At 43.8% G+C, this 13766-nt stretch overlaps 1 protein-coding gene across 5 annotated transcripts in view; it reads left to right on the top strand.

Moving 5' to 3' along the window:
• TEDC1 (tubulin epsilon and delta complex 1) overlaps window positions 1–13430 on the top strand; it is a 63648-nt gene extending 50218 nt beyond the window's left edge. For all 5 annotated transcript variants that reach the window (XM_048944924.1, XM_048944923.1, XM_048944927.1 and 2 more), the window contains one exon: window positions 12503–13430. In XM_048944924.1, coding sequence (XP_048800881.1) covers window positions 12503–12862 — 360 coding nt within the window. In that variant the 3' untranslated portion in view covers window positions 12863–13430. The remainder of the gene's footprint in view (window positions 1–12502) is intronic.
• The last annotated feature ends 336 nt before the right edge of the window (window positions 13431–13766 follow it).

Here is a 13766-nt window from a genome sequence, read left to right as displayed (position 1 = left end):
AGGAACATTCAGCTGGTTTAGGGCTCCTTGCTCTCCAAGAGGCAGCGAAGGGAAATATCATGTTGGAGCAGGAGCAAACAATTGTACTGTTCTGCTGCTCCTTCATCCTCACGACTGGGCAAGTTCATGAAGAAAAAAATCTGTTGTTAAGCAATAAATATGGAAAGTGTTCTCTGGCCAAGGAAGCCCTTCAGCCAAAAACTGCTGAAGTTTAGAATGTTGTGTCTTCCAGTGAAGTATGGCTATGTATTTGTCTAGTGCTGAACTTCTCTTGCTACTGGGTGCTGAGCTGTGTTGCAGACAGGCTGCTGGGTGAGGTGGGCTTTGAGGGGTCTCTAACATAAAAGTGGAAAGACTACAGTGAGATAGGAATTTTCAAATACAAAGAATACAAGTTTTCGTGGAGGGAAGAGAATGGGACAAAAATGTGCTTAAATCACAACACACTTCTCATTGCATATTAAAGAAGTAATTTCCTCGGACCCTCTACAAAGCAGGTTATGCAAATGTCTGTGAGGGATGTCTGAAGAGAAGCTGGACCTGCTATACGACTGTGGTTTGGGCTTGAAACCTGAATCTGTGATTGACTGATGAATTTAGACAAGGTAGAGGTATTTCAGGTGTGTTAATGTCAGAGCTGTGCTATGCCACAGTGTCTGGTTTGCAGCACTAAACACAACTGCTCATTATTCAGGATGAGCTATCAAGGCAAGATATCCGGCTTTTATAAGATTAATAATTTGTACTGTGTGCTTCTAATAGAGAAAACTATCCATCTTTAATCTTCTAAAATTAAGTCAGTTATTTTCCTCAGGAAAGCATTTTCTTTTGTTTCTCTGCCTGCTCCCAGCTCGCTCTTTTTTTTCTCTCCAGTTTTGTGCTTGGAACGACCCTGAAACCATTTCCCTTTCAAGGACATTGACTGAAGATTACTGAATGTTGCTATGGGATTTGGATGATTCGTGAAACCCTGATTAATATGACATTTTAACTGATACCCATCTGCAGGCAGAATTGTGTTTGGTATCTTGGAGGAGAACAGGCGTAAGACGTACCTGTATGGGCAGAGGTGTGATCTGAATATGTGACTTTCTTATAGTTAGCTCTGCTCTTTTCTGTTCAGCTCTATTCTTTTCCATTCAGCCCTGGGTAAATAATCGCTTCTTCTTGGATGACATTTTGGTTGTTAAGCTTCAGAAATGTTTCTCTGCTTGAAAAAAAATGTAACTGAAAAAGAAGTTGTCTCCAAATTTGAAAATAGATCTTGTTTGTTTGTTTGCTCCTTTTTAAATATTTAAAATATTTATCCTCTACTCCTCTGATTGAGGGGCATCTTGATTTCAGGTTGAACATTCTGTATCCAGGAGCTGGAGAAGCGGGTGCCTGACTCCAAATGAGGATCCTTCTCAGTTTTAATCACATAAATGCTCACCTGCTACTGAGCTTCTGTTGGAGCTTGTGATATTGTAATGTGGGATCTTGGTGTTTGCTAGGATTTAAAAACAAGCTAGACTCCTTTCAGGTGATGGTGTGAGGGAGCTTACTCATATAAGCATCTCTGAAGTATGGCTGAGAGAGAATCAGAGCCATCAAACTGAGCTTGAATGTGCTCCCTCCATGTTTGAGCCCTGCCCAGAAGTTCCAGCTGTGCTGGGCTACCCATGCCTGAGCACAGAGCACTGGGAGCTGATGGAGGAGCTGTGGTCCTGCTGCCACTGCATGGTGAGGCCTAACCTGTGTGAAAACCAAGGCATGGACAGTGCCTGGTGGAGAAGCAAAAATAACATTTTCCTGCCCCTCTGCACAGCTGGTAGGGCCCAGTTTGGTGTGTGCTGGCTGCCCAGTGTGTGCCCAGTGTGTTACCCAATGCAGGGCCACGTTTGCTGCAGCCCGAAGCACAGGCTTGTGGCAAAGCAGCAGCTGAGCTCTTGGTGGAAAGCACTCTGAAGCTTTGTCAAGAGCTCTTTTTCTCTTTGAAAGCAAATTGTTCCCGTTTCATCTTGTCTATTTTTGCTGTTTATTCTCATTCTCCGGGCTTTCTGCTAATATGAAGATATCAGTGCAACGAGTGGTTAATAATTACCCAGGCTGTGGGGATGCAGGAAGCGGAGGAGTGCTGGGGATGGTTGGGAGCAGTCAGCATATTCCCTGCCCCAGTCCCAGAGTGTTGTTGTGTTCCACTTTGAAAACCTCCATCTGGAGCATCGAGCAGCTGTCAGTGGAGCTTTTCATGCAAAAAGGAATTGAAAAACTAGCAGGGCCACAAGAGCAGCTTTTGGAAGTGTATGGTTGGCTGGGCCCAGATGCTTGCGTAGGGAAGGAAACCCAGAGAGATCAACAGAAGCATCCATCAAAGGGAGCAGTGGAGGACATGGACGGGAGGGTGGCAAGGAGGGATGGGGCTAATGGCTTTTATGTGTAGTTTGTATTTCGTTAAACGTAGGATTACATTTGCTGCTGATGGAGCTGCCAAGGTATTAGCAGATTTAGGTTATTAGAAAGCATAGACCTGCTGTAAGCAGTAGGGAGTAAGATGTTTAAGGGATGGAAAGCTTCCCCTATGAGGACAGGCTGAGAGAGCTGGGGCTGTTCAGCATGGAGAGAAGAAGGCTCTGGGGAGACCTGAGAGCAGCCTGTCAGGATCTACAGGGGGGTTATAGGAGGGAAAGGGGCAGAATCTTCAGCAGGGTCTGTGAAACAGGACAAGGAAAATGGTTTCAAACTAACAGGGGAGATTTAGATTGGATATAAGGAAGAAGGTTTTTACAATAAAGGCAGTGAGACACTGTCGCAAGTTGCCCAGAGGGATGGTGGGCTTCCCATCCCTGGAGATATTGAAGGTTGGATGGGACTCTGAGCACTTGATGACTTGCAGGGGAGTTGGACCAGATGTCATTTAGGGATCACTTCCAACTCATATCATTCTATGTTTATGTGCGTGTTCTTTTTTTTACTTATGTATTTTGTTGTGTTGCTTTGTCAGCCTTTTTTATCAGATTTCCTAACAGATCAGGCTGCTTTCTTTTGGTAAGTGCCCATGGATGCTGGGTGAGACCCAGGTGACAGTTCCAGGAGGCACTGAGCTCTACCCTGTGCTGGAGGGAGGAAGAAAGAAGCCGTCTCTGTGCATCTCTATTCTCCTCAGCAGGATCTGATGTTTGCATTAGACCCATAGCCCTTAGTTAGCCTGGCTCAAGTAACAGCATGGGGGAAGTTCCTGCACGTGAGCAGAGCTGGGAGGTTTTTAAAATCTTGTTTGCTTCTGAGAACTTCAGCCCATTACTCAGATTTGAATAGTCAACGCTAAGCTTGCGGCATACAAACAGACGACGAAGATAAGTATTTATTCTTTGTTTGCAGATGTAACTTGCTGTGCAGATTGCTGAATGAGTGCTGAACCATGTGAGAAAGACTCCGTAGCAGTTGCTAAATCAGCAAACTGATTTCAAACACACAAAAACTGGAACTGAAAGTAAATTATCCCGCCTGACATTTTTTATGGGGCTTATATATTCTAAAGGACTCCAGCTCCATAGGGAAGACAGAAACATTAAAAACTAAAGTGCTGTCTCCTGTTCTGCGTGCAGAACTCTGGGGTTTGAAGTGTGGGTGGAATTTTGTCTGGTTTCCCAAAAGATGCAATTTTCCTTTCCTTATCCAAAATGCAGAATGTGTGCTCAGGTGACAGGATCAGTTAAGGCATAATCGATAACCAGTGTTGATATTTTACGTGTGTTATTTACTGACGTGTTGGATACCGACCACGGCAGTGAAACATGCAATAAATGCAGCCAAAGAATTATACTCCAGTAAATTTTAGATGAGCTTTATTTAACAATAAACTGTAAAAAAAACGCATCCCAACGAGAGAATGTGTTTTGTAGCCACTGTAAACGTTTTAGTGCGTTTTTTAAGAAATAAGTGTAGCACTTATGTTTTCACACTGAAAAGCACATCAAACATGGACAAAAATTGGGAATGCCTACAGGGTTCAGATGTGCAATGTGTTGTGATGGTGGCTCCCAGCACTGCCTTTATCTATTGAATGTGAAAAGCTGTAGGGCTGGTTGGGCAGGGATCTGGGGGCCCTGTGGCCACCAAGCTGCTGGGTTTCTGGAGCTGAGGCTGTCTGGTGCAAGGTGAGCCATGGTGATGCATCCTTCTCTATCAGGGCTGCATCCTGGGGGCGTTTTCCTGCCTGATGGAGACCATCTTAAACACTGCAACTGGTGGCTGTATTTTAGGGCAGCTCTACCTGGAGCTCTTTTAGTGTGTTTTACTGAGCTTTTCCGAGTGGGTTTTTGGGACAGTAATTTCCAGAAGGTATCTGGATTGCTTTTTACAGCTCAGGGCAGACCATCAGGATGAATTCTTCCTCCACCAGCAGAAGTTGTAAGTTGCATATTTCACAGCACTGCTTGGTTTTCAAATGAGTTGATAGGAGCTTGGTGCTTTTGGGAAAGAGGCTGTTTGTATTTTCTTTTTTTCTTAAAACCTTGGCCTCGTCCTCCCAGCTGTCTGCCCTGAAATCAAGGGTTCTTGATCATAAGAGAAGAAAGTATCTAACTCATTTCTGTGTCTGTCCCTTGTGCTTGTAGAAGAGCTGACATAAAAGTAAATCTGTAATTTAATATTGTCAGATCTCTTCTTCCTAGAGAGAAATGCATCTAAATAAAGCTTCAGTGCACATCTGAGTTCAGAACTCACTACCTCTAGCTGTTTGTCTCATCAGCTCTTTCCAAGCTGTGAGAGATGTCAGACTTTTCCCTTTGCAGGCTGTAGCTGAAGGGCTCACCCTGTTCCTCCTGCCAGCATCACGGTGGCCATTCAGGCAGCTTTATGCCCACTGCAGCCACTTCTCACCAGCAAAGCTGCAAGAGAAACTCCTTTAGCTGAACGAGTTTTTGGAGCAATGGCTTTCAAAAGCTTTTTCACTGAAGCTCTGCAGATGTTTTATGCTGACAGATCTCCACCTGAGGGTTAGCGCTCATTTGCCTCATGCCACTATTGTGTTGGGTCACTGGAGTAGCTTTGCTTGCTCAGAGAGCACAAGTCCAAGAAGCTCTGTGTCCTGGGGTGGCTGCTTTCATGCTGGACAGAGTGATGCAGCCCTTCTCATGTAGCACTGGAGCCCTCCAAGCCCAGCAAGTCACCTACATCTGAGAAGGTATCTCCTATCAGCAGTGTTTGTCTGCTGCCCGAGATAAAAATTGGGAAGAACAAATTGAAAAATAAGTGAGCAATTTATTACATGAAGCAATACTTGTCTGCTGCCTTCCTCTGTAATTTGTCGCTGTCAGTCTTTTCTCAAAGAAGCTCCACAGCCTTTTTGCAAGTGTCTGAATTACTGAAACTGACGTACTGTGGTCTTCATTTAGTACTTTTTCATGTGCATGTTACTATATGCATTCCTGTGATCTTTTAATTGAATTCGAAGATTTGAATAGTGTAAAGATAAAACTAATTAGAAATAAAAGGCTAGACGGGGTTTTTCTGGTTATTGTAAGTTCTAAGGACTTAGAATTTGGAGGCAGAAATTATTCCCCTTGCACACTGAGAATTGTGTGCCATGTGGGATTTTTGCAAGTCTGAACTTCATCTCCCTGTGTCACTGATGGAGAACCTGCAAGTGGAGCCATGCCACCTTCACAGTGTAGTGGAACCATTCTGGGGGGGTTGCCTACCTTACGAGAAGCACCTGAAGAGGTTTCAATGGTCCATTTAATGTTTGGGGATTTGTTCCTGCCTGGTTCTGTTATCAGAGTTGCTTCAAATATCACATTTTGTCTTTGATTCCTATCTGCTTTCCTCTTTTTGAGTTCAGTATTCCTCTGAAGTTAAATGCTGGCAAAGCAAACTGCTCCTACTAAAACCCGAGGAGCAGATAGTTCAGAAAACAGCCAGACAACAGGAAATGTTCTCCTGGAGAGGCTTTCAGCCCTGCCCCCCTTGCTGCAGCCCTCAGGTATGTCCTTTAACCATCCCACCCCACTGCAGCCCACGCAGCCCATAGGCACACCGCTCAGCAGCATCACAGTTTGGTTGCTTTGGGGCCTAAGAGGATTAGTTTCCCTCTTGCTTGTTCCTGTGCAATAGATAATTCACAGGCTCAGCAAACAGGCACTGCACTTATCACTTATGTGCTTTTGTATTTCACGCTGATATTTGCAGGTTTACTTTGCATTTTCCTGTAAAGACTCTGGAAAATCTTCCTGGCATTCCTTTCCTGGTCTCTTAGGCTGGTGTCCTTTTCTGTTTTCTGAAGCTTGTGTGATTTTTCTGACTCCTATCAATGTGGTATTTTGATACGTGATGCCAAATACAGACTGATTTGATTTTCTTTATTTAAAAAAAAAGTCAACAGAAATGTGGTATGCCTTCATGCAAGGTCAAGGTCTGGTTACTACTGTGTGAGATTATGCTGTAAGAAACAACTTTTTGTTGCTTTGCTTCCTCACCACCATAATGTTTTCTATTAGAGAACAGCATGGATGCTGTCCTGAAGTCTTACGAAGTACTTTGTACTGCTGAGTGTATAGTGGGGGGGAAGAAGGCACACAGCAGCTGTGCCTGGCCAGACTCTTGTGTCTGTGCTCACTGAATGCAGCTAAGCATGTTTGTGATATTAAACTTGTATTTGTAGTTTCTTCCCAGAGGTTTCCTCCCTCAGCTAAAAGCTGGCCTTCTATTGCTGGATAAAGTAGGTACATTGCTGCTGTGGCTTCCCTGTCAATTTGTTTTGCACTGACAATAGGTGTGCCTGGGAGCTAGCATTTGAATAGAGAATGTCTTGCTTAAAATGCATAAGATGGAGATGTATACATTCCTCCCTAATTGCAGGAAATTGCAAATCCGGGCAAAATTTGGAATGCAGCTGCTTGTATAATTACATCTCCTGCCAGTTGCTGTAGCTCAGCTTTACAACCTTTCTAAAATGTCTTCGTAGTTTGTGGTACAAATAATGCACGCATTAATATTGCTTTGATATCCCCTCTTTTGGGTTATTCTCCTTCATTTCCAGAGGCCTAAGCTGTTTCTTGTTGCTGAACTCATAATGAATGTGAGAAATCAGTAATTATATTAAGGAGAAATGTTGCTGCTGGCTGTTTGTTAAGCCAAAGCTTTGAGGTTTTTAGAAAGAAATACCTACGTGTGCACAGATTCAGGTATGGGTTATGTGCAAACCCATTTCTGGCTTTGTGAAACGGGCAGTGGGCTCACTGGAGAAGTGCTGGATTACGTGTAGCTAAGTGGTACTGTCTGCTACTGGTCATCCATTGAAGAATAACACATAGGTGGCCATTCTGGGCTTAATGAACTGAGTTGGCCTCACACCACTGTCACAATTGCAAAGTGATTGAAGAACTGGATAGGATTAAAGGAGGGGTAATGGAGGAATTATTCTGTCTCTCTTTTGGAGAAGTGGAGAAGTGGAATTGAACCAAGACAAAGTTGCTGCTGGATGATGATCTGTAAGTTCCTAGGCAGAAGCGGCGTTCTGGAGGCACAAGACTTATTTTAGGTGAGAAATGGCATAACAAGACCCAGTGGCTGAGGCAGAACTTAGTACAGAGATGCACGTTTTAAGCCATAAGTGTACTTTACTGCTGAAATAACATTGTGATAGAGTAGGGTTTTGATCAAGTGGAGCTTGTGTTTAAGAAAAAAGTGTGTTTCCAAAGGAGACCCCATAGCTTACCAAATGCAGTAGAACACAGCCCAAATTACTGGGTGAGATACCGCAGCCTGTGTTATGCAGAAGGTTAGGCAACTTAAGCACTTCATTTTAGCTTTAAATCTGTAAATGCATGTGTGCCTTGCTATTAAATGGGCTATTTCAGAAGAACATCATGTCTCTGTGTGTACAATCAAGGATCACACAAGAAGAAGGGAACCTCATTTAGGCAGGGCAGTGTGGGAAGTGTTCAGCTGTTAAAACAGAAAATGATGGTTTCCAGGGCTTTTAACTGGTTATTCTTCAGGTCGTAGAAATTGCTGCAGAAAATTAAAAACCTTGAAAGCTTATCATAAAGAGGCTTGATTCAATGAGACAAGTTTTATAGAGCTGTGGTGCTAACTCTATGACTTCCTTAGAGGTTTGAAATTACATCTGGGCAAGTTGCTCTAAGGTATGAATTGGAAATTAGAATAAGGTGGGCTTTTTTGTAGTAAAGCACCTGCTTTACTTGGTGTTGTAGTGTTTCCAGAATAGCTTATTGCAGACTGCTGTTACTGTATTCTTGTCTTTCTGTATAAGCAGCAAGTGCCTTTATTGAACACTGGGGGTCTGATTTTTTGGGGGCAGGTGCTTTTCAGCAAATGTTTGAACTTTGTAGGGTGAAAGGTATCAGGTTATTTTTGCCCCGATTGCAAAAGCAGCATGGCTTTGGTCGCTTGGATATTGCATCCATTCACATCTCCTAATTTCCTTTTGCTCCGCAGCCCAAAAGATGAGATCTGAGGTTTTGCTGTTAGTTCCTGTGGCTCTCAGCACAAGCGGCTTCCTTCAGGTGCATCACTGAGTGGGGCAGCGCGTTCCTTTGCTTTGTGAGGCTGCTTTCAGGTTGCCACGTGAGGTGGTGGCATCCAGCATTGGGAAGATTGCCACTTTGGTTAGGTCATTACTGGAAAGGACTTAAATAATGCAGTGTGGTTACCTAGAGGTTTCCCAAGATCTCTGTGGGATGCTGTGCATTTTGGCAAAGTTGTGTCCAAGTGTGTTCATGTCCAGCTTGCTGCTTAGCAGAAAAAGAGCCATTTTTTGCATCATTTTCACTGCACTTCTCATTAGCGGGCTGTTAAAACTCTATGAGGCGGAGTGGCCTCTTGGGGATGTTTGAGCCTCATAGAATGAGACACAGCTCTTGGAAACTCATTACCAGCAAGGTGGAGGCAAACAGGAGGGAGTGGGGAAGCCACAGCAATTAGTTAGGGCTGAGTTTTGAGCAGCGATGAGATAAATGGATTGCATGTCTTGAGCAGCTGATGAAAGCAGACCTCTCACAAGGTGGGTCGTGGTCTTGGAAGTGGGAAACATGACAGGCTTTGTCAACCCTCAAACACAGAAGAACAGCACTTTTCTGTGGATTCTGAAGTGTGTGTAAGTGCTCTGTTGAAATTACAGGTGTGCTGAAGTGTTGTGAGCTGCTAACTGAATCAGTGCTAGCTCCAGGGCAGGGCATGTGTCAATAATGCTGCTTTCTTATCAGCTGATTCCCTTTAGTTCAGTGTGGCTGTTCTCAAAATGCACCAGGTCCCTTTGGGATGAGGTTGGCTCTGTGCAAGTGGAAACATTGATCACTGAGTTGTATTTTATTTGGTGCGGGTGCACAGCACTTGTCAGACAGTGCTGTGTACCTAATGGGGAATTCAAATTCCAGCTGGTAGATTGAATCCAAAAGGCAGAGCTGTGGGATAGGAAGGGGCAGGCACGAAATGCTGAGGCTCCTAATCCTTTACAATATGTTTGTTTAATATAAAGTGGTCTGCTGAGATTGTTTTGCCGTGTGGAATAATCATTATGTGCTGACTAATGGGAGACAGCAAGCTGTTAAAGAGCATCAATTAACCATACAGGAGGGATGTTAGTGATTGTTTTCACAAGTCTTCAGGATGTGAAGAATAAAGAACGTTACTGGAAGGCAACCCCCAGAGATTTTTAGCTATTCAAATCTACAAAGAGCAGAAAGTTTGTGAAGATGTATGGGGTTACAGAATTTACCTTTACCAGGAAGAGCAATGCAAAGAATAAATTGAACTGGCTCTCCAAATTGCCCTGATGTGACAGGAATAGCACTTTGCTAAACTTATCCTCTTGTTTCATATTCATTAGTTGAAAATTTTCTTACTGAATTCATCTAACATCATCGTTCCAGGAAATGTTGGTCCTCTTCACAGAAGACAGCATGTGCAGTGCCTTTCTGATGCTGTTTCCCTGGCTGCTGTCCTTGTCCTTACCTCTGCTATTGCTTCAGTACAGTAATTCCTACCTCAGCTGTTTCTGCAGTGAGTTAAAACTCAGTGCACTTAATGCTGAAAGGAGTGTACTCTACCATCTTGTGTCTTGCTCCATGGGTAATAACATTCTCCACCTTTGGCTGGTATGAAAACCTACGTTTCATTAGCAATACCTTATGCATCCCTAGTAGCATTCTGCCTGAGTTTAATGCAAAAAAATAAATAGCATTTTGTGGGCTCTGTTTGCGTAGTGATTTTGTTCTGCGTAAGACTTTCCCCATCCTGCATTCCAGTGTTAAATCCACTCTGTGCAAACTTCACTTTCCATTTCTTTAATTCAATTTTGGCAATGTGGAGTGCAGATAACATGGAATTTATTTTTTCTGTTTTGCTTCTTCTGAGTTGTTGTTAGAGAACTGAGCTGCAGATACTCTTGTAGCCAACAGTGAGAGGTGCCCTGGGATTCAGTGGGGATTATGATAAAGAGAGACCCTTGGTTCTTGGACAAGGGCAAAGATAGACTTCTCTCTGCTTCAACTCTATTCAAATGCTTTAATCAGCAGAGGTCTCCTTTAACAGATGGCTCTGCATCGATAAAGCCTTTAGCAAGTTAGGAAAAAATCAGAGCAACTTATTTCTTTTCTGACTTGATTGATTTTCTTGATCTTTGTTGAGGGTGGGGAGGGATAATGCATCAGAAGACTCTGGGGAGGATTAATTACTTGGCTGCAAAACACATGAAGATATTCTGATAAAAGACTTGGAATGAATGAATGAAGCCCTGGCTGCGCTGGTGTCAGTGGTGTTTAGCAGTGCCTTCAGCTCTGACTGATCTCTGTTGTTTCAGAGGGATACCAAATATCTCCCAGCTTACAGAGAACTGGTCAAAGCCCTAACACATGAAATACCAATATCTTAATGCAGACCTGTGGATTTAAAACCCCGAGGAGGAGTTCAGCTTCACTCCTGGCCAGGGATGGGAGGAGTGCAAGGGATGTCATTAGTGCCAAGTTGACCTGATCTGAGCTTTGGCCAAAGGATTCATCCTTGGAGCAGCAGTGGAGCATTTCATGGTTCATTATCCTCACAGTCGGTAACAATGTCTTATTCTGAAGCTGAATATCTAGTTCATGTTTCCATCCATTTGATCTTCTTATTCCTTTGTCAGCAAAGTCTGGTCTCTCACCTCTATCTTTTTGACTTTTAGGATCTAAAACAAGTTATGTCTCTGCATGAGTGAAATAGCTGGAGCTCTTGAAGTCTCACAATATAAGGCATGTTTTCTGGGCTGTGAGTCATTGGGTGACCTGCCTTTGAATCCTACTCTGTTTCCTTTTGGTTTGAAATTTCACTGTTTTTCAGCTGAGCTGATTTGGCAGCTGGCTGCCATCACGGAAAGCTGTGAGGCTGCCTTGCCCATTGCTGCCAGGTATGTGGGCCTGCTTGTGGCCCCAGCCCTGGTGCTTTCCACACCACGCAAGACCTGCTTGGGCTTGGTAATGCAGCAGAGCATTTCTGCTGGGCTTGTAGAAGTTGATGGGGCTGACAGAGATGGCTGATAGAGCTGCGAGAAGGCAAAACAGTGCAAAAGTGGGGCAGGGAGAGGGCCGCTCAGTGGACTGCCCAATGCCAGGCTCTGCCCTTCCCAGTTCCATCCACAGCTCTGCAGCCATCAGCTTGCGTTGAACTCCACCACCACCACATGATGTGCCGTTAGCCCAAGAACCATTTCCCCGAAGGCCTCAGCAGGGAACCTCTTCTTATGAATGTTTCCCCACTGACAACTACATTTTGAGATGAGTCACTGAATTCGTGTTTAATCCACTTGTGAAATTGGCAAGGCAATTACCATCTTCCAAGTTCTTCAAATCAAATTGTTAGTGAGCATTAAATAAAATGCTTTGGAGAAATCCCAGTATATACAATTGCTTTTATCCAGACTACTCTGTCAGAAGAAAAGCTTTGTTTTGTTGGGCCTATCTTCAGTGCAAGTGTGCTGCCCGTAATTCATTTTGTTCTTAGCCTATACTTCTTCGTCTCTGCTTCATTATTTTTGTTTTACTACTTGTTACCCGTAATGAGAATGAAGGAATTGCTAGCTTCCAGTTGCCACCCCCCCTTTCTCACGTTGCCAAGTACAGAAAGCATTTGCAAATGGAAGGAGTGCTGTTAGTCACGAAGCAGTTAATCAGTTCTGACAACACGGTGGTGATGAAGGTCACTCTCCTGGTTCCCCTTTGTGCTCTGTGTTGTGAGGGGAGAACACGGAGCCCTCGTGTGTTAGTCATCAGGTCAGGGAGTGCAGGGCCAAGCTGCCAGCAAATGACCACAGGCAGCTTTTTGGTCTCTGCTGCTACCTGATAGAAAGCACGTTAGCTTAATTCATTTTTTGCTGCCGTGCACTTGAGTTTACTCTCAGTTGGCTCCTGTTTCTTTGGTACATTCCAGTCCAAACAGGACATTTGCTGTTGTTTCCTGGTATGAGGAGCTGTTCACAGAAATTTACCATACTCTTCTCTTTCTGTTTTTTTTTTAATCTCTACAGGTGAAAACAAGAGAGGAAGAACTGCAGAAGGAGGACTTCTCTGCCAAACTAGGAAAGATAGAGGAATCAGTGGAGCTGAAGCTACTAGATCTTATGAACCACAGTGCTCCAAACAGAACTAGAATGCACGGGTCATGCAGGCTGGTGTTTAGAAGCAAACATTCTGCCAGCAAAACAGGCTTTGGTGGATCTGTATCTAAGGAACCCGCTCCAGCTGTCAGTGCTACAGAGGTGATCAGAGAACTGCGGATGAGAGAGGCCAGCCTACAGAGAGAGCTGAAGCAGCTGCAGGATGAGTGCAAGCAGAGGTTGGATGGAATTGCAGAGAGGTTGGATGGAGTGATTTGTATCTCTCCTTGAAGAGAGAAAGCTGGACTCAGAAGAACAAAGGAGTGGGCTTATTTGATCAGAACACACTTGTGCGTTTGGCATGGCGGAGTGCAAGATGAGGAACCAAATGTGAGCTTTGATAATCAAGCCTGGGAGCAGTGACTTGTTTCTGCTTTGTGACTTGCACTGGGGCCATAACCTTTGTGGTTCTGCCTGCAGTCTCTTTATTGCTAACCTTGCCAATTAAATTCTGCAGCAGGCCTTAGTGGGAGTGTGCTTACATCTCCCTTTTATCTTTTAGATGTTTAGTTCTTCTGCCAAGCACTGGCTCTTCCAGAATGCTCATCTGCTAGACACAGCTTTCTTTGAGGCTGCAGATTGGAGTACTAATTGCATACAACATTTTCCAGCAAGTGGAAGCATTCATTAGTCAGAAAAATCCAGGTACTGGAGAACATACAGAGCACCAAGGCTCAGAGAGATTGGGAAAGTGTGCTATTTTTAATTCTGCTGGTTTGCATATTTGTGGCAACTATAAGGCAGCCACTGTAAAGAAAAACAAATGCCTGATAATAAATAAAGCTGCACGCTGACTTCATTTGCTGGTGTGATGCACTTCAAGTAATGAGGTTCTCAAAGAGAGCAAACTAGAAACCCGTTCACCGAGTTATGAGTCACAGCGAGACAACTTATGGGTCTGCTATAGGAAGTTTCTGTAAGATAAAAGTATGACCCTTGCTTCCATGCACGAGAAATCTTCAAACTCTTATCCCTGAAGGCTTCTTTCCCTAGAATATGCAAATGCTTTTCACTTGGCGTGCATTTCCTGCCCTTTTCTGCTTTGTTCTCACTAAAGAATCATAGAATGTTTATATATGCTAGCTGTATGCTTTCAGGAATAAATAAAAGGGAAAGAAAATGGTTTGATTTCACT

Source organism: Lagopus muta, chromosome 5 (genome assembly GCF_023343835.1).
Source record: "Lagopus muta isolate bLagMut1 chromosome 5, bLagMut1 primary, whole genome shotgun sequence".
NCBI classification, from domain to species: Eukaryota; Metazoa; Chordata; class Aves; order Galliformes; family Phasianidae; genus Lagopus; species Lagopus muta.
The sequence above is the reverse complement of the archived record's forward strand: the minus strand, read 5'-3'. Positions and strand labels throughout refer to the sequence as shown.